Source organism: Phodopus roborovskii, unplaced genomic scaffold, assembly GCF_943737965.1.
Source record: "Phodopus roborovskii unplaced genomic scaffold, PHOROB, whole genome shotgun sequence".
Lineage (NCBI taxonomy): Eukaryota > Metazoa > Chordata > Mammalia > Rodentia > Cricetidae > Phodopus > Phodopus roborovskii.
This window is the reverse complement of record NW_026126424.1, coordinates 14,963,651-14,983,759: the sequence shown is the minus strand read 5'-3', so window position 1 is coordinate 14,983,759 and position 20,109 is coordinate 14,963,651. Positions and strand designations below refer to the sequence as shown.

At 40.4% G+C, this 20,109-nt stretch overlaps 1 protein-coding gene across 1 annotated transcript in view; it reads right to left on the bottom strand.

Moving 5' to 3' along the window:
- Palmd (palmdelphin) overlaps positions 1 to 20,109 on the bottom strand; it is a 48,196-nt gene that overhangs the window by 21,802 nt on the left and 6,285 nt on the right. The window contains exons 2-3 of the mRNA XM_051185606.1: positions 11,340 to 11,420; positions 6,911 to 7,035 (exon numbers count right to left, since the gene is read on the bottom strand). Of these exons, the coding sequence (XP_051041563.1) occupies positions 6,911 to 7,035; positions 11,340 to 11,420 (206 nt within the window). The remainder of the gene's footprint in view (positions 1 to 6,910; positions 7,036 to 11,339; positions 11,421 to 20,109) is intronic.

Here is a 20,109-nt window from a genome sequence, read left to right as displayed (position 1 = left end):
CCAAGGCACTATACGGAGAGAGCAGCTTCTGACTATTTGGGAACCAGTGAAAGCTTTATTAACAGAAGCCAAAAGGTCAGAAGGGTCCTTGGGAATGTGAAAAAAAGAGAAAAAGGAAAAAAGAAAAAAGAAAAAGAAAAAAGCTTAGTGAACATTTAATCTTAAGTAGCTTAGCTTATCCTTCTCGAAGGGAATGTGGTGTGTTTGCACCATTCTCCTTGGCAGTTAACCTTTTACATTTTATGCTTATGACATTTCTGTCAGGCATGCTGCATCAGCCAATTAAAGTCAGAGGTCTTTGGATGCAGTTCAAGAAGTAAAAAGTGTTTGGAGAGGAGCTTGATTGAAGGCAATTTTGGTCACACAGAACTATAGGACAGGTGCAGGAAAGGACCCAGGACAGTAATGACAGTTTGCTGGGAGCATAGCTCCTTTGCAGACTTCTTGAGTGTGTGTGGGGAATCCTGAACTTCCTAAGAAGTGTAGGGTGCAGGTTAGCAGTAAAGTGTCAGAGGATGTCTATACTAGCCCACATGTTTGTATGCATGGCAGTCTGGACCAAAAGGTCAGAGTAGCTGTGCCAGCAATCATGAAGTAAATGGTTCAGAGGTCACAAGACGAGCAGCAATCCTTTAAGAGGCAAACCGAAGCTTTGAGTAAAGTAGTTTCGAAGATGTCTAATGTGGCTTTCTTCTGGGAACATTGCCTCCTCAGGTATTAATCAGGGAACCAGGAAAATACTTAGTAATATGTTCCTGGGCTACAACTGGGATTCAGGGATAGAAACCATGGAAACCCACTTAGTTTGTGCAGTGTTGTTTTACTTTGGAAGAAAAAACCCCAAGGATGAGTAAAAGACATGGCTTTACTTAAAGGTTATATGTGAGTTTGGAAATCCTTGAGCCCTTTCCTCTGTGTTAAATACTCAGGTGAACATCTAAATAACGAGATAGCTTTAAGGGTGAAGCCACTGCTTGTATCAGAAATAAAAACAAAACAAAGCAAAGCAAAACAAACAAACAACAAACAAACAAACAAACAAACAAAAAAACGCTGTCAGAGTGCTCAGGACTTAACTTCTAGAATATTTCCGAAGGACTAAAGGCACAGTTCTGTTTCATGATTAGGAATTTGAATTCAGATTAAATCTAGACTGTTATATTTTTAGCAGTACAATGGGGGCGGGGAAAGGTGAGTTAACCCTTATAAATGTTAATTTTTCTGTTAACCACTTCACAGGTGGTTGTAAGATTTAATGATACATATGTATAAAGTGTACATATGTACATAGTGCTTGATGCACAGTAAGTATCCTGGAATGAATGATCAGTGATATTCTGTTACACAAAAATAGGTTTTGGTTTTTTGTTTTCTTAAAAAAAAAATTATTTCTGAGATAGGGTCTTATGTCACCCTGCCTAGTTGGCCTATATCTGAGACTGGTTTTAAATTGTACTCCTCTGCAAAGTACTGGATCAATTAAGGCTCAGCCTTCAGTAGACCTTTCTTCTCTCTCTGTCCCTTCCCCCCTCCCCCCACCCCCTCCTGTGTGCCTGTGCATGAGTGTTTATGAATGCTGGAGGTTGATGTTGGCATGTTTATTTTACTTTTTGGAGTTTGTGAGACTGGCTGGCTAGCTCTAAGGTTCCCTTCCCATCCACCTGTGTCAGCCTCTACTGCTAAGGTTACAGGAATGGGCTGCCATACCTGGCTTGTTACATGGATGCTGGGGATCTGAACTCAGGATGCTGTGATGGCTGATCTTGGTTGTCACCTTGACATATTTGGGAAGAGGGAGCCTCGGGTGAGGGTGAGGAATTTCCTCCATCAGACTGATCTGTGGGGAACTTTCTTTACTGTTAATTAATGGACAGTGTACTTGAGCTGTGTAAGAAAGGTAGCTGAGCAAGCTAAGGGAAGCAGGTCAGCAAGCAGCATTCCTTTATAGTCTCTTCTTCAATTCCTACCTCTAGGTTTCTGTCTTGGTTTCCCCCAACAATGGGCTGAAACTAAGCCAAATAAGCTATTTTCTTCCTCGTGTTGCTTTTGGTGGTAAAATTAAACTAGGACACTTGCACAGCAATGGCTTTAGCCAACTCCCTAGCCCTTTGATTTATATTTTCAATAAAGAATAGAATTATAGAACTCTCAATATATTTATCATGGTCACCTATTGTGTGTTAGGGAAATGACTGTATTCCCAAGAGTTCTGTGATGTGACTCCAATTTCCCCACCTTACAAGCAAGGAAACTGAGGCTGAGAGTGGTGCAAGCAGACTAGCTAAGCTCACAGACTGTGGGTAGTGGAAGAGATTAAGATGCTGAAGGTGAACTGTCACAAAACCATGAACATAGAAGGAGTGGACACTTCACAGGCGGGGGCTGGCCTTGTTGCGAACCCTGAGGTAATGGCGTCATTTCTATTTTGATGTTACTGTTTAATTCTTATCCTTTTGCCTGGGGCCTGGCAGAGCGGCAAATGTCACTCCCGAGCAGGCACCTAAGTGATAAATCACAGGCAGAGTTTGGATTCTTTCTCTGCTCAGGGAAGGAGGCACAGCTTAACTGGGTTTCACTGTGGCAATTGGCTATGGAGAACTAGCAGGAACCTACTGGTTTCTTTGGTAATAAAAGCTTCTTAAGCACTGCGGTAGTTACTTAGGCAGAATATCGAGTTGAAAAGCATGCACCTGATTATTTAGCAGCGTTAGAAATAACGGAGGGAAAAGTGTTCAGCTGCCAGGTAAAGCTGCCTGGCAATGTGATTCTGTGGTGCAGAGCTCTCACAGGGCTGCTGAAATACAGACAAGGGCACACAGATTACTCACACTCAAAGTTTGTTTTAGAACATCCGGTTCCTGCACATATTTTAAGGAACAAGGTAAACGCGTCTCTAAAGGCCAACAAAGATGTGAATTCTTTACTAATTCCTTGCAAATACATCTCTTTAGGATAGTTCCTTGAAAAAAAAAAAAAAAAAAACTCTGTATTGATTTTTCTAGGTACTTGGCCATATCAACTGTATCATTCCTACCAAACATTTATATTTCAAAATTTCTTTCTTTTCTAGCCACAGAGCTCTGGCTTTAGTGCTTGGCCTGTTCCTCGTGGGCCTGTGGCTGGGCAAAGTCTCATATCTTCTCTAAGGTCATTTCCTCACCTATAACATGGAGCTGCCAGGGTTTTCTTTTTAGGATTACTGTGACTGTTAAGAGTTCCTGTTTAGGAGAGTATGTCATAAATTGTATGAAGCACTCTTCAAAGAGAGATTATTACTATTCTTTATATCTGTGGACTAACTTCATCTGGTTCTCATTAAGGTGTCCTATGGCTTAACAGCATCCTGAAAGTCCAAAATTAAGTTACAGTGAGATGCTGGAAACAGGGCACATGAGTGACAGTTTGGTGAAGAGAACAGAGGGAGGTGGGCGGGTTTTAGAGCAAGAACAAAGGGACCGAACACTAAAGACTTCCTATGAGAGACAACACCTTTCTGTGAGAGACCTTTTGAGTCCCCAGTGGTTGTTGTGTGACATTTTGTAGTCACTGAGAGAGTTGGATGAGGGAAAACCTTTCTGTCTGGTTTTGTCAGATCTCTCTGCAAAAGGTGATGGATGTCTTTCTCTAAAGGTTATTAAGACCAAATGGGGACAGCATATCTTCTATACCTCATTAAACATCTCCTCTCTCTTTAAAATTCTTGCTTGGACAGGAGCTCTGTCTAGATAGCCACTATCAGTATGGTTAGAAGTTATGTGCTTCTTGGAGCATTCAGGCAAGGCTGAAAGGCAATCAGAGAATCCTAGTAAATACTCTGAGATTACAGAGAATTGCTGTGTGGATGTATCCCTGCAGCCTGCCTGTATATAGCTACTTCAATTATCATCAGAGTTAGGGAGAGTTGTAGCTGTTCAATATGTGGACAGGCTAGAAAAGGAGGTTCTTCCATGAAGCAAGGAGGTGTCAGCATGGTGAGGAGCTTTACAGGGATTAGCCTGGGAGTCATTAGAGATAAGGATCCTGAGTTAGGGACTAGAAAGAGTCATTAGAGATAAGGATCCTGAGTTGGGGACTAGAGAGTGAGAGACATCATCAGCTTAAGCTGGATGGACTCTGGGTATGAAACTCCAGCTAGAGGGAGGCCTCAGAAGGGATGGAGTGTTCAACTGTAGAGGCAGTTGGGCCTTGCTGTTGTTTTTTAAGACAATGTTTATTATCTACTGTTTGGAAACATACTGAGCGAACAACTAGTGTTAGGGGGGGTGATAGAGTTAAAAATCTGAATTACATTATCATTTAAGAATTGTTCATTTAAAGGCATCTAAGCAAGGCAGTGCAGCCAGAATCTAATCTATTAAAGACATATACAAACGAGCAAGTGCACTGGGAGTCACCAGAAAACAAACAAATAAACAAACAAAAAAGGCTTTTCTCCCAAATCGTTCATTTCAGGACTAATGAAATCTGTTTGTCTTCTCTGGTGAGCATGTAGAATGTGGTCACAGCAGGACCGCTGAAGACTCTGACATCATACTTCCTGCCCAGCCCTTTCCCACAGTTCTCACTTTAGTGAGGCCCTGGAAGATCCTTATATTTTAGAGAGGAGTAGGCTTTAAATTATTGTCATGATTAAGCCACAAGATATCCCATCTTTTGGGGGTTGGGAAGAGGGTTTAGTGGATAAAGTGCTTGTTGCACAGCATGAGGATCTGAGTTCAAGTCCCCAACATCTATTTAAAAGCAGGACATTATGGTACACACTTGTCATCCCAGTAGCTTGCTTGTCAGTAGCCTAGATGATGCTGTGAGACATCCTGACTCATCAGTTATGTAAGATAATCTGTTTCAAAAAAACCAGGGTGGACCAATTACCTTCTGATTGGATTTAAGGCCTGTTCCATGGGGGGAATTCATGCTTGGTACTATAAATCTGGCCAAGAATCCATGACTGGGGAGCTCACAGATCCCAGAATTGATAAACTATTATTACTCTGCTAAAATGGACAATGCCAAATTGCCTTCAAAATGTGTGTCTCTCTACCCATAGATGAGTGCAGAGCTCAGACTGTATCAGAGAAATTTCTGTACTGCAGTCAGTGGCTAATAAAAACACTTAGAACTGGTCATAGTGCAGAGAATAGGTGTCCATGGAGTGCTAAGCCACAAATAGCACATCCATATTACATCTGCTTACTCAGGGACCATCAGGGAAGAAAGTGTGCTGGAGAGGCTTCTGTCAACTTGTCATATCTGAGATGAAGGAACTTCAATTAAGAAAATGCCTCCATAGGATCAGGCTGTAGGCAAGACTGTACAGCATTTTCTTAATTAGTGATTGATGGGGAAACCCTGTGAGTGGTGCCAATCCTGGACTAGCAGTCCTGGGTTCTATAAGAAAGTAGGCTCAGCAAGTCATGGGGAGCGAGCCAGTATGCTGCACCCATCCATGGCCTCTGCATCAGCTCCTGCCTCTGGAATCCTGCCCTGTTTGAGTTCTTACTCTGACTTCCTTTGGTGATGAACAATGTTGTGGAAGTGTAAGCCAATTAAATCCTTTCCTCTTCAGGTTGTTTTGGTGATGGTGTTTCATTACAGCAATAGAAACACTGACCAAGTTAGAAGGGGTGGAAAGATTGCAAGAGCCTAACATCTGGGAGGATTGGAGTTAAACAGCATCTTCTGGACATGATAGGAGCATGTGTTCATGAGCACACAGCAGCTGTGATTGCCTTTGGGGAGCTGAGGAAGCCCAGACTGAATACTAGAAGAGCAGATGAAGTCCAGAGTGAATGGGTATTGTTGACAAGAACACATCCATGTCAAGGACCTATGCCTCAGACCCATGGAAAATTGCTAAAGTCTTATCCATATAGGTCCAGCTTAGAATGGCAAAGCTCTCCTATGGTACAAGTTAAAGTGTTTACAAATGATTGATCAGTGTGTGCAAACAGTAGCAATTGTAGCTTTCTGCTCCTGGATGTTTACAGCCTGAGACTTCTCACTCACAGAAACCTATCAAGACCAGCGAACTTCTCCCTCTGTGCAGTCCAGAATAGATATGCTGAGGTTTCAGGCTCATGTGGCAGTTCATGCAGCTCCTATAGGACATGTATACCCTTCCTGATCCCAGTCTTTCCGTATGTATATCTGTCCTTTCTCCATTCCCACACTGTCCCCAGTCAGGTTCCAAGGACCAAGACGTGTTGCACACATCAGTTGATGCACAAGACTATACGAGATCAAGCCAGTCAACATTCTAGCATGGGATGGGTAATAGTCTATGAGCCCACACCTCTAAATGAGGAGCTGTGGGCCATTTGTGGTTTCTGTGAGAGGGAGATCCAATTTTGTATAAAGGTGTGGCTTCTGGCAGTGTGACCATGCTTCAGTGGAGTTTGCCACGCCCAGCTCATCACACTTTGGAGTCCATGCCTTATTTAAAAAAAAAAAAAAAGGACATGAAGTTCTGGGGATAGGGAGGAAGGGATTTATCTGGGAGAACTTGGGGTGAGTATGATCAAAATACATTGTATAAAAGTCTCAAAAAAGCAAAAGCAATACAATATTTAAAAAAATAAGGGAAGAAGCAGTAGAGAAAGACATGCCAACATCAACCTGATGTCTTCTGTCACACATAGGATAGCTATGTGAGAACACACCCCTGCATACACATAAGCACACACACACACACACACACACACACACACACACACACACACACACACACAAGATGTCATCTGTCTTCTGTGTATAGGTTAGAAAATAACTTTTCTACGTCTTTCTCCCATGATATCAATGTTTGTGGCATTACTGATAATCCCATCTCATATTTAAACTTTCCAGTTTACTTCATGACCATTAGCTCACTTTTAGGAAAGGGGATTTGAAAAATGCCCCAGAAAGGATGTACCTGAGGATGCTTTGCTCTAGAACCTGGGTCTGGTGCTGGTCCTGTTGATTTTGCTTCTTCATCTCCTCCTGTTCTTTTCCACTGCCGATTCCTTCCAGGAGCCATTTCTCCCTCAATGCTTTTTTCTGATGTCAGGAAATATAAATGTATGTCCTTATATTTGCCAACAATTCCCCAAATCTCTTACTGCTTGCAAGTCTTATGAATGGCAACAGTGGACGTATTAAAAGGGGATTACTTTTTTCCCACTGACTGAGCTTAATGAATGTGGCAGTATTTCCTTCTTTGTAACCTCCTTGGACCCTTTCTTTTTTAATAAGAAGCCAAATCAATATTACGATAACTACAAATAACTACCACGATCATGCAAACATCTGTCAAAGTGAGGAGGTGTGAAGACTACAGAACCTGGGTTACAGACCACTAGATGAGGTAAGAGCCCTACCTAATGTTTTGTTGACTCTTTCAGAATTTGCAGTCATTTTGTGTAACACACACCTCAAGAGAAGTTCGTGTTAGTCTGTTTTGGGGCCAGAGAGTCTTCCCCCAGTTAATCAAGACCTTTATAATAATAGCTGGTTAGCTGTTTACAAAACTTTCCCCTCTCCAGAACCAGTGAACAATAAATAATATAAGCCTGTGCTTGACTCCTGGGGTTTAAGACACCAAGAAAACTGATGAGCATTTTAAGAATTTACCTGGATTTTAATTTATTTTTTATTGGTGGAATGTGAGGACAGTTGATGTATAGTAGAGAAGACATTTATTTCCTTATATCCATCAACAATTTAAAAAAATCTCTTGTTGCCTTCAAATTTCACGAATTATAATAGTGGTCATAGTAGAGAGGACTCATTTTCTCCTGTTAACCTGCCCTCATAAGTTTGGTGTTTTTTTGGTGTTTTCTTTCTGTGAAAACTCTAGAGTCTTTTCTGAAGCTAGTTTTGAGACTTCTAAATCGTGTGTGTGTGTGGTCTATGAGTGTGTACAACTTGTGTGTATATACTTGCGCATGTGTACAGGGGCGGTGCGCATGCAGTATGTGATGATGAATATGGAGCTTGCAGGAGCTGGTTTTCTCCCCCAACTATAAGGGTCCTAGGGTTGAATGTAGGTCACCAAGCTTGGCAGCAAGCAGCTTTACCCAATAAGGCATCTTGCCTGCTCTCTACCTTATTTTTGAGACATGATTTGGCTGGACTGGTTAACAGCAAGCCCCTGTCTCCACCTCCTCAGAGCTAGGGTAATAGGTGTACACTGGTGTGCTTGGATTTTTATATGTGTGCTGGAGATCTCAACTTAGGTCTTCATGCTTCTACAGCAAGCATTTAACCAAGTGAGTCATCTTCTTTGCCCTTAAATCTTTTTTTACATGCGAATCCATTCTTACCCATCAGTAAATTCTAGTGTTTATGAATCCATAAGGACAGTGCCATTGCTTGCCTGTTATCTGAGAAACACTCAGATGGCACAGTCTGAGGGTACTAAACTAGTGAGCCAGATAGAAATCTGTGGTGCCACCAGGTTATCAATTTCATGACAGTGAAGTTCAGAATCAAAAGCTGTATGGGCCGAGTATGTTGCTCACTGGAGACTGCTTGCCCAGTGACTACGAGGCCCTGGGTTTAATCACCATCACCACAAAGACAGATAATAGAACCAATATCTCTAGTAACTAAATGAAAAGCCAAGTGATATAATGACATATAAGCCATATTTGTCAGTTTTTATAAAACGTTCTCCTGACTTAACAATTACAGCAGACTTGGAATAAATTGGTTTTTCTTACAGTGCGTTGAATGGACTTAAAGAAAAGAAAAAAAATGTATCAACTGTAATTTGTTTTTCCTGATGAATGTTGTAACAGGCAAGGAGGTTTGTAGTACACATGCTTCAGAATTACTTGATAGTAATTTTAATGAATGTCAATGGAAATTTGCACATGCACTGTGTGTCAAAGCATCAGAAGTTAATGATGACAGTGAGTACTCCAATTATTCTGCTCTCCCTGTGTGTGTGTGTGTGTGTGTGTGTGTGTGTGTGTGTGCATGCGTGTGTGTTACAGGAAGCAAAGCTTACAAATGTCTATGTGTATCATTGTGGTATAATAAACTAGCTTGTGATCAGGGAAGCAGCAAAGAGTCGTGGGAGTTGGGTCAACTGGAAGGAAAAGAAAATAGATAATAGAACTTTCAAAACTCAGTGAAATAGCATAAAATCAATTTAAAAAATACTTTTGCCCATTTTTGAGCCTAATTTTGGAATTGGGCCTGGTTTTTGTTGGAATAGCCAGCAATTTCTGCAAACTTGGAAGAATGTTGAAATATCCACTCTTTGCCCTGCATTTCCCCAGAATAGTGTTCATCACAGGACAAATGTCATTAGGAGTCATGTGTCAATTATTTCACAAGGCACAGGACAAGCTTTGTTATATTTTTAGGGTCTTGTATAGTACTTCAAAAGTAATAGGTGCTGTGTTCACCTATGTTCACTGAAAGGCCCCATGTGCACCTTAGTAAATTCCACTTAACCATCTAAGTGAGACTCTATTTAAAGCCTGCATCTTTATGAAAATATTCATTGATTTGCTCAGATTTCACAGTTAATGTTTATTGTCTAAATAAATGCACTGCCATTTAATTTGTCTTCTTAAATTTAATCTTTAAATCTCAAACTTTCCTCTTTCCCCTCATATACTTCCTTTTGGGTCCTTGAAGGAACATAAAGAACACCATGGAACAGAAAAAATGAAAATCTCTTGTTTCAGGTACAGGCAGGTCCTGGAGGGAGCAGCTGGCAAGAGGTGTGGGTAGGCTTTCAGCGGCTCATTTTTATGGTGTGGTATACAGTGGATAGCTGTCCAAAGCTTGGTACACACATCAGTTGAGTTAGAAGATACTCCTTGGTTCCAGAAAGCACATAATTAGGACATACTATATATTCTTGTTGGGACTGTTTTTGACATGTACTGCCACCAAGGCACCTTGGAAATGAAGCTTTGAGTGAGTTAGTTTTTTCCTGTGTGAAACTTATTTCCTCAAAAGAGCTGAGAGAATAGTTAAGCCCTTTTTGTTACTGTGAGCTCGGTAGTTATGTGGACTTCCATACTGCAGGAAGGAGTGGCAGCTCTTGAGTGCCAGAGATGTATCATTTACTCTGAAGTAGGAACCTCTTCATGGCAGGACTCAAACTGTGTGTGTGTGTGTGTGTGTGTGTGTGTGTGTGTGTGTGTTTGGGAGGGAAGGGGTGAGCACAAATAATTCTGGACCCATCCCAAATGTTTGAGAATTGACTGACTTCATTTAAATTGCTAAGCTTTGTTTTTATTTCATTGATTTTTCTGGATATATATGTTATATTTCTTTTTTTTTCTTAAACTTTGGGGGTTTCACATCACATACCCCAATTCTGTTCTCCTCCTGGTTTCCCCCCCCCCCATCCCTAGTGATATCACATTCACCTAACATATTATATCTCTTGAGTGTGTCTACTATGCAACATAAATTCGGCATGATACTTTGTAAGAACAGCAAGCTTTCAGTCACCCATGAAACAGTGGAAATGTCTCCTTGGATAGGAGCACAGTAGTCAACAGAATCCAGAAGACAAAGGTTAACCAGAATCCTGAATGATGTGCTTAACCCAGGGCAATATTTTTTCCATTAGAAAAATGGATTTAGCTGAAGCCAGCAAGTTTAAGTTGGGAGATTTTTATGACTGTGTGGCATTGTTCATTGAGGGAATTCATTCAATCTATTGATAGCACCCCTGCCAGATAAGAAGTTTCCTGCTTGGGCCTATTCAAAAGGAGTTTCTGTTTGTCCTTTACTTGGATCCTCTGACCAAACTACGTAATACAATGTTGAAACCCTATGTGCTTTAATTACAAAATGGCCACACCCTGTGGAAGACGTAAAGTCTGAGTTTTCAAATGGAGACTTATTTATAGTTGTGATCTCATGTTCTGTCAAAACAAAATAAAATAGAAACCCAACCATATGCAAACAACATTGGACTCATTGCAGGGAGCTTTGGAAAACAAGCATCCTTGACCAGACGAGACTCTGCTTTGCAGCAGCCCCTGGGGAAGGGCTGGCCTTTCATTGATTTCAAAAGGAACTTCCTAGCTGGATTCACTCCCCAGGGATGTTAAGCAAGGCTGCACCAGGGCCAAATTCTCAAGGCTGACTTCTCAAGGTTACTGAGGAAGATTTGGAAACTCTGAACTCAGTCATAGATGCAATAAAACCATGTTCCAAACTTTCCTCAAGTTTGCCAAAAGGTATTAATCTCAGATATAATTATGGGTCACTAACTGGTTGAACTAACCTGGGAAACCTTTCTCTCCTAAGGCATCTTTATGGTGGTGGGCTTGTAAATGCTGTCAGGCTATTTGAACACAAAAAAGGAAAAGGAAGTCAGAAGTTACCTTTAGGTGTTGGTGTTTCAATTTTTCTTCCTCTATTTTCAGACGCTTCTGTGAGATTTCTTCCTGTATTTTTCTTTTATCCTGAAATTAAAGGAACGTTCAAACATAGTTAATTTTAAAAGTTTCCACAGGAATGCGATCTGGAGGGTGCCAGTGTCTGAAGGGATAGGCAGCAATATACTCTGGGACTTGTGTTTGACAACAAAGGAGAGAAAAGTTGGTGGGGGGGGGCAGTGACATAAAGTTTCAGCTTAAGGAAAATAACACAAAAGTGTGTTTTAATGGAGAAGGGACATTTCACTATCTTTCTTTCTTCCTTCCCCATCAGATTGGTGACATAGGCCTAGAAGTGAAGTCATGGGAAAAGGTGAGTTTTAAGGAGGGAGTTTTGAAAGGGCAGGAGGAGACTGCTCCTGACACAGGCTGAAGATGTTGCTGGGTGAAAGGGCCTACACACGTGGAAAACAGGAAAGATAGCCAGGCCAGATCCTCAGAGAGTGAGGAAGCTGAGCGTGAGACAGCTTCCTCCTGGTGTAGCAGGCAAGACAATGAAGAAAGGGAGCCTAGATAATGCTACTCTCCATTAGCTAGGGTGAAAAATAACAATTCATGGCAAGATGTATTTTCCACCCAATTTAAACATACAACCTCAATGAATGAGTCAACAAACAACAAAATTAAACAACCTTACAATCTATGCCAGAACAGAAGAGCAGGTCATTACTGCTGATAGGTTCTGTTCTCTGGAAAACAGAATAGATGCTAAATAGGCAGCCTGGGTTGGTTTCTAACTTTTCCATTTCTCTGCTCCCTGTCATTACAGAAAAGTCCATGGTACCTCAGTGACCTTGACTGTGAAATCCGGAAACTGAAAGTACCTACCTAGTAAGACATGAACACAGGATAAACTAGTACTCGTGAAAGATCTCAGTGCTCAAGAGGTGTCTGTTTGGTGAAATTCAATAAATAACTACATAACTTAGCATTCGTACAGAAAGCAGCCGGCTCATACTGACAGGGCTTCTATTGATCCTAAACGCCCTAGAGATGCACTGGCTGGAATCGATATATTTGACTATCCAAGTTAAAAGAAAAAAAAAGTCTCATTTTCTCATTAAAAACCAACCAACCAACCAACAAAACCAACCAAATATAAAACCCCAACACCCCTAAAAACCAAGGTGATATTATTCTTTATCTTATTCATGCCTTAAATATGCTTTCAGAACTGAAAATTCTCAGTGCATAAAATTTGGTTGCCAACAAAGGCACCTGAAAGAATCTGAGGCCACGCCAGGAGCTAATGCAGAAGGGAGATTATGAAAATATTTGGCAGGGTTATTGAAAGTACACAGCTTCCTGAGGTGATCCCTTTGAAGATTAAAACTCTTCTTTTTTGATGTGTAAGTTCAGGTACATTTGTTGAGGAAAACAACATATTGTTCCCAGCTGTTGTGCTGGGCTTCCCTTTGTGTGTGGGAAGAATACATGACTTCATCAACACTGCTTTTTAAATTTTTATAAATAGTTCTCTGGGGGAAAAACAACTAGGCAACAAACAAGATTGGGCCTTAGAATAACTTACAAATTTTAGGATTTTTTTTTTTTGGGGGGGATACTATCTAGTCATTTGTCACAAAATTCTGTAAACCTCTGTGAGCAAATATTAGTAGCATTTTGTTTGTGCCAAATACTTTGTTAAGTGGCTCAGAGGCACTATTTCACTTAATAAGTTGTAATAACAAAGATATGCCATAATGATTTTCTTTTCACAAAAGGGGAAATGGACGTTTAGGGAGATTAACTATTCAAATTTTCATAACTACTAAGTTAACCAAATCACCTTAGCATTCTCTTAGGGAATTCATCAAGCAAACTCCATTGTCTGTCTTTGTTCTCTGCATCTTGAAGCCCTGAGGTTTGGAGGCAGCCTCAGGACAGATGGTCAGAAGTGGGACCCATTATTAGTGTAGTTCCCCACTCTTCTCCCGGAGTTGCTCACAGAGAAGTGCACAGAACATGTGATTCATTTTCTGCCCAACCCAGCAATGCCTCCCTACTCTCCCTGGCTGCCAGTGCTGATTTTCTCTTGAGGTTAGTAATCAAGTAATGGAAGCTATGGGTAGAGGTGAGACTTCTAAAGTGTTTTGACAACACAGGGATTATGCAAGTGTTGCTTAGGAATACTAGTGTTTTGTCACTAGGAGGCAATGTGATGCCTCTCACCCATCAGTCCAGGAAGGTGGGAAGGTAGTTTTATAATGTTATAGGCATGATCCTATTTTAAGATAGGAGTGTTTTTTTCCTATAAAGTATTAATCAGCAGCAGGTTATTATTCTTTTGCTAAGTTTGATAGTAATACATATGAGTTACTAAAAAAAATACTCTGGAAATAATTTAGTTTCAATATTGCCAAATAAACTGTGAATCAACTTTAAGTTTTATACGGGTTTTCCTGCTGCTGTACCAAAGGATACCAGCCAGCTAGAACCTCTCCAACCAGGTGTGAAACAAATAGATGTGAAATGCCACCTGCTTCCCCCATTTCCCTAGAAGGGGACTTGGCATGCTGAACCCTTATTATTATGACTATTCCGAGTGACTTTTATTGTTGATTACTTCATCAATGTACAATTAGACTTCTTGCTCAATTAGATTTTGGTTCAATGAGCAACTGCCTGGATTTTTGGCTGCTTTACTTAGCTCATTTCAGTAGATGAAAGCCACAAATTCCAATTCTATAAAAGACTACCACTTATTTTGAAAATTAATCTACTTAACTTTGTGCAATTGAAAGTCATGATGACCAAGTAGTATACAATGATATTATTCCATCTCATACTTCATAAAAGTAAGCACAATACTTAAGAATGTATTGTGGAGATGTTGATTAATTATTGATGAGTAATATTAATATATGATTGATTCTTCCAAGCAGGATTTGTATTGTTATTTATTATTAATTTATCCAATACTTAGATACTTACATGTGCAAATGTAATATCCATACCAATAGGAGTTTTACAGTATTTCAAAACTATTGAGGTTCTGGTAAGATTCAGTGGATAAAAGTGTTTAGTATGCAAGACTTATAACCTGAGTTTGAACTCCAGAACCCATAAAAACAAAAACAAAAACAAAAACAAACAAAAAAGACCTAGGTAGAGTGTAGTGGTGGGTGACTTTAATCCCGGCACTCAGGAAGCAGGCAAGTGGATCTCTGTGTCAGTCCAGCCTGGTCTACTTACTGAGTTCCAGGACAGCCAGGGCTACACAGAAACCCTGTCTATAAAAAGAAAAAGAAAAGCAAACAAAACCAACCAACCAAACAACTGCTCCCCTCCAAAATCCTGCCAAACCAGATGTAATGGCACATGTCTTTAATCCTATTATTTGGGAGGCAGAGACAGGAAGATCTCTGTGAGTTTGAGCACAGCTTGGTCAACACACTGTATTACTTGGTAGCTAGGGCTATAAAGTTAGAGTCTGCCTTAAACAAACAAATAAACATAAATAGATGTGGTGGCACTCATTTGTAATTCCATCACTCCTATGGTGAGATTGGGGACAGAGACAAGGGAGACACTTGCCTTAACAAAGTGGAAGGAGATAACTGACCCCTGAAAATTGTCTACCGACCTCCACAAATGCACAGTGGCATACATTCACACATACACGTCACACACACATATTATAATAAATAAATATATGCTTCTGAAGCAGATACCTTTTCTAAGATGCTTACATTCTCATGAAGAAGAACAATAGTTTCAGCAAGAAACTGTAGTCTGAGAAACATGGTCATGACTTACACAAAAGGAAGGTCCCACAAGGTTGATACTATTAGGGGACATTATGGGACAGCATCTGAGTGGGTGAGGTGGGTGGTGGCTGGAGAGCAGGGAGAAAGGGCACTAAAGTCAAAGGTTTAGTGTGACCCACACTAAAATGGGAACAGTAGACATTATTTGAAACAGCAAATATGGAATCTAAATTGTTATATAGAGTAGCATGCAATAAACTAAGAATTACAGGAAAAGGACAGGCTGCTGATGGAGATTTTTGAATTTCCGTGACAAGGGACTTGGAATTTGTATGTTTGAGATAATAAACAATGAAAAGTTTTCAGGTAGAACAGTTAAAATTCCGTTTTTAGAAGTTGAATGTAGCCTCATTGTATAGTGGGGGAGACATTGAAGGGGAAACCTGGTTAGACTATTGCAACAATGCAAAAGGTGGTGAGTGTTTGGACTGAAGAAGCAGAATGAATGGGTTCTGAGAAATCTGGAGGAGGGGGAGGCAAAGATCATGCAGGATGCAGTGCTAAGTAACAGTGAAGAGCAGGTTCATTCACAACAACAGGGCATTCAGAGGAAGGATAGAAGACTCTGGGACTCCTAACGAGTTGGAGGTGCCCTTGGGACCACTTGGTGGAGGTAGCTGTTCAATGCTTGAAATAAGGATGGGCGGGGAGATGAAGATTCTGGACTAGAGATAAAGTTTGGGGCAGTTGGAAGGGATGGATGAGACCACAATGGGAAACCTTTTTGTGTTTTGTGTTTTTGTCTTTTTTTTTTTTTTCCAAATGAGAAGAGAAGAAAGGCTGAGTAAGATCCTTAGGCTTCAGGAGTAGAAATTTTCAAGTGGAATTTTATTTTAGATTCAGTCAGATGATATTTGTAATGCGACTTGATGAATTGGGCCACATGACTAAAAGACGCAACTGGAAGACAAACAGATTGCAAGAAGCAAAAGGTCACAACAGTAACTGTACTGTGGTATTGTAAGATGTAAGAGATTTATAGCTCACATGGTCCACATACTTTGTTTTCTAAGTAGTTTACCTTTATTAGTAAGTCAACTTGCTCAATAAGCCTTTCTTTCCTTTTTCTTTTCTTTTTTTTATATTTTCTTATTTAATTTTGAAACAAGCTTGTTTTACATGTCAAACCCAGTTCCTGAATCCTCCTGTCCTCCCCTGTTCCCCCTACCAACAACCCCCATCTCATCTGCTTTCTGCTCCCCAGGGAGGGTGAGGCCTTCCATGGGGAGTCCTCAAAGTAAGAAGATCTCATGAACTCTCAGTTCTGGGCTCCATTCACTTCTCCTTACTATCTCCACAAAAGAAGGGAGAAGCATGGACGAGAGCACTGAGGTAAATTTAGATGAAAGTTAAAAAAAAAAAAAAAAAAAAAAAAAAAAAAAAAAAAAAAAGAAGCATCCTGTGGTTGCACTAGGTCTTACTTGAGCAGAAAGGGGGCCTTTCCAAAACCAGCTGAAGTAACTCGAAGAGGCAGGTTACAGCCATGGGAGGTTTTGATTAGGCAAATGTTTTCATATTCATTCTGCTGGAAGCTGAGTAGCTTGAGATGCCATGACTAGTTTACTGTTATTTTCATCCTTAGGATCAGAATAATAACAGGAATAATAACAGGAGAAGCTGCTCATTTGACTTGAAATACTACCAACATGCAGAGCTGGTTGAAGATGTGTAGGTAGTGATAGCCCTGAGAGGAAGGCATATGTGAACACACACTTCTTAAAGATGAATTCTGACTCTGTGAAGAAGTTTGCTAGATTTTAGTAAAAGTAGACTTAAAGAAAAAGTGATTTAAATAATTCTTAAGGTGGGTGGAGGAATAGCACAGTGGCTGAACACTTGCCCAGCTTATAGGATGCCTTGATCCCAGCATTGGAAAAGAATTCTTGAAAAGGAACAAACGTGTCAATAGGAAAGACAGATCATGAAGCAAAGATAATTTGTGAATGGAAATGTCTAAACACAATGAATAATTATCTCAGAAATAAGAAGAAAGATGTGAAACAAAACAAGCCACATTAAGTAGTTTAACATCTAACCGGCACATTCCCAATGACCCCCCAAAACCAACCAACCAACCAACCAATCAATCAACCAATCAAACAAACAAACAAAAAAGATAAGATGGTGATGACCATTTTTAATGATGTAAATGCTGCAAAAATTCAGAATGACATGAAGATGGGAAACACAGAACAACGTGTGTGTGTGTGTGTGTGTGTGTGTGTGTGTGTGTGTGTGCACATGCATTGCACTGATAAAGTAAGAGAGGGAGAGGTAGTAAGACTACTGAAGATATATACATTATAACATGTTATAATGATAAATAAAACAAGACTGTTTCACTCATGTTTTGTTTTCATATTTTTTAATATAGGAGAAAAAGCCTGATCCCAGAAAGGGCAGGACTTGAATACCTAAGGAAAAATTGGTGCTTGAGGGGAAGTGGAACCTCTCACAGCTACACTAGGTTTCAGTCTCTAGTGGGATTCATTTCAGAGGCAAGAAAATTTTATAAACACAACTGAAAAAATTATGTGATGCAAACCCTTTGGAATCTTGGATGAAGTGAAAGATACCAAAAGACACCATCTGGCAAATGTCCCAATTTTTGGAAGAGGTATAACGATGTATTATGAGTATCTGAAGACTGATAAATTTATTGACTATTTCCTGGCAACATTGTAGAATGAGTTGTATTTAGACAAGGAATGTTGTATTTATATAGAAATGTCTGGGAGTCAGGGTTTAGTTTTGAAAAGTAAAGACAGGGTGGGGCTATAGCTTAGTGTTTCTATTTGCTTAGTATGTGTTGCAGCCTTGGTTCATCATCAGCACTACAAAACAACACACACACACACACACACACACACACACACACACACACACACACACACAAACAAACCCTAAATATTTGAAACTCATTCTCCCACCTGTCAGACCTTGTGTGGTTTAATTATTTCAAGATCAGGAGATGAGGATTATGACAGTCCAAATAATAGCTAACACTGATGAAGTGCTTGTGTCAGGAACCGGTTAATGCACAAAAACACATTAATTTATTTAGTTTTCCTCAGGTCTCTGTGAGGTTGGAAACCATTTTATTTCTATAATGTATGTAAAAGAACCTAGGAACCAAGACACCTAGATCACAGGAATGCAGTATTTCCTGGTTTCCCTGTGACCTTAAATAAAGCCTCATTGTATGACTTGACTTTGAAGTGTTCCTCATGGATTTCTGTGGTGATTGCTTAGTCCTCAGCTGGTGGTGCTGATGTGAGAGGTATTGGGACCATGCGACTCTTATAAAGGAAAACATTTGAGTGGGGAGCTTCAGGAGAGGGGGCCTAGCTAGTGGAAGCAGGCTCCAGGGAATAGGGCCTGTGAAGACTCTGCCATCTTGTTCTCAGTCCTTTCTTCTCTGCTCTTCCACCACAGACCCCTGCCATTGTGATGCTCCACCAGGGGCATGGGGCCAAGCAATAGAGGACCACATCCCTGAAACTCTGAGCTGTAATAAATATTTTTTCCCTTTGTTGTCCTCTCAGGTATCACAGCAATGAAAATGGCCCCCATAGGCTTATAGGAGTAGCACCATTAGGAGGGGTAGCCTTATTAGAGTAAATGTGGCTTTGCTGGAGGAAGTGTATCACTAAGGAAGAGGACTTGAGGTGTTAAATGCTCAAGCCAGGTCTAGACATTCACTTCCTGCTCCTGCCAATCCAGACGACAGATAGATAGAACTCTGTGGTCCTTTTCCAGCATCATGTCTGCCTGAACACTCCCATGCTTCCTGCCATGAAGATAATGAACTAAATCTCTGAAACTGTCAGCTACTCCAACTAAATGTTTTCCTTTACAAAAGTTTCCATGGTCATGGTGTCTCTTCACAGCAATAGAAACCCTAACTAAGACAACACTGTTTTTCAAGTTTGTGAAAATGTTAACAAGAAAAGGATAGCAATTTGAAATTGACTGTTGTGTGTGTGTGTGTGTGTGTGTGTGTGTGTGTGTGTGTGTGTGTGCATGTACAGATATGAAGGTTTGTAGGCAGCCTTTGAGAATCACTCCTTAGATTCTACCCACCTTATTTTTTGAGACAAGATCTCTCACTGGTTTATAGCTGACTGGTCATGAGGCCTCAGGATCTGCCTGTTTCTACATTCTCAAGATTACGAGCATATTCTACTACAACAGGGCTTCTAAATGTGGTTTCTGGGGGTTAAAATTAACAATATCTACTTGGTAAGAACCTACTAACTGAGCTACCTCTCTGAAATCAACTCTCAGTATTTTTGAAGCAGCGCTCTCTAAGAAGACAGATAGAAAACTGAAACCAAATGCAACAAACATATAAAACAAACCACCCGGATAGCTTTCTGTATCAAGTTTTCAAGGATGAAGTAATAGTGGACTGGGTGGGATTTTATTGTTAGAAATCTTTTTAGGAAACTTGCAAGATCATAAAGTGAAACTGTGTGGCCTCAGTGGCTGGAGCCAGGGTGGATGAATAGAAGAGATAAAGCCAGAGAATTGTTCTCATGTGGAAGATCATTTAGAGCCATCACACACCAGAAGTGTTAGATATGCAGTAACTGAGAATGGACAGAGAGGATGAGAACATGCATGGAGAAGGAAATCACTGACTTCTGGGCCCTGTGATGATTTCTACATGTAGTTAATGTGCATCTTAACTACATTTTTTTTAGTTTTTAAATTGATATTTATTTTATTTTATTCATATTTATTTCTGTATCTTTAAAAAAATGTGTGGTTATATGCCTGCATGTCTTTTGATTGCCTGTATGTCTGTGTATCATGTGTGTAGTTCTTACAGGGGATAGAAGAAGGCATTGGGATCCCCTGGAAAGAGAGTTAAAGATGGCTGTTAGTCACCATGCGGGTGCTTGGAATCTGCCCCAAGTCTTCTGAAAGAGCAGCCAGTGCTG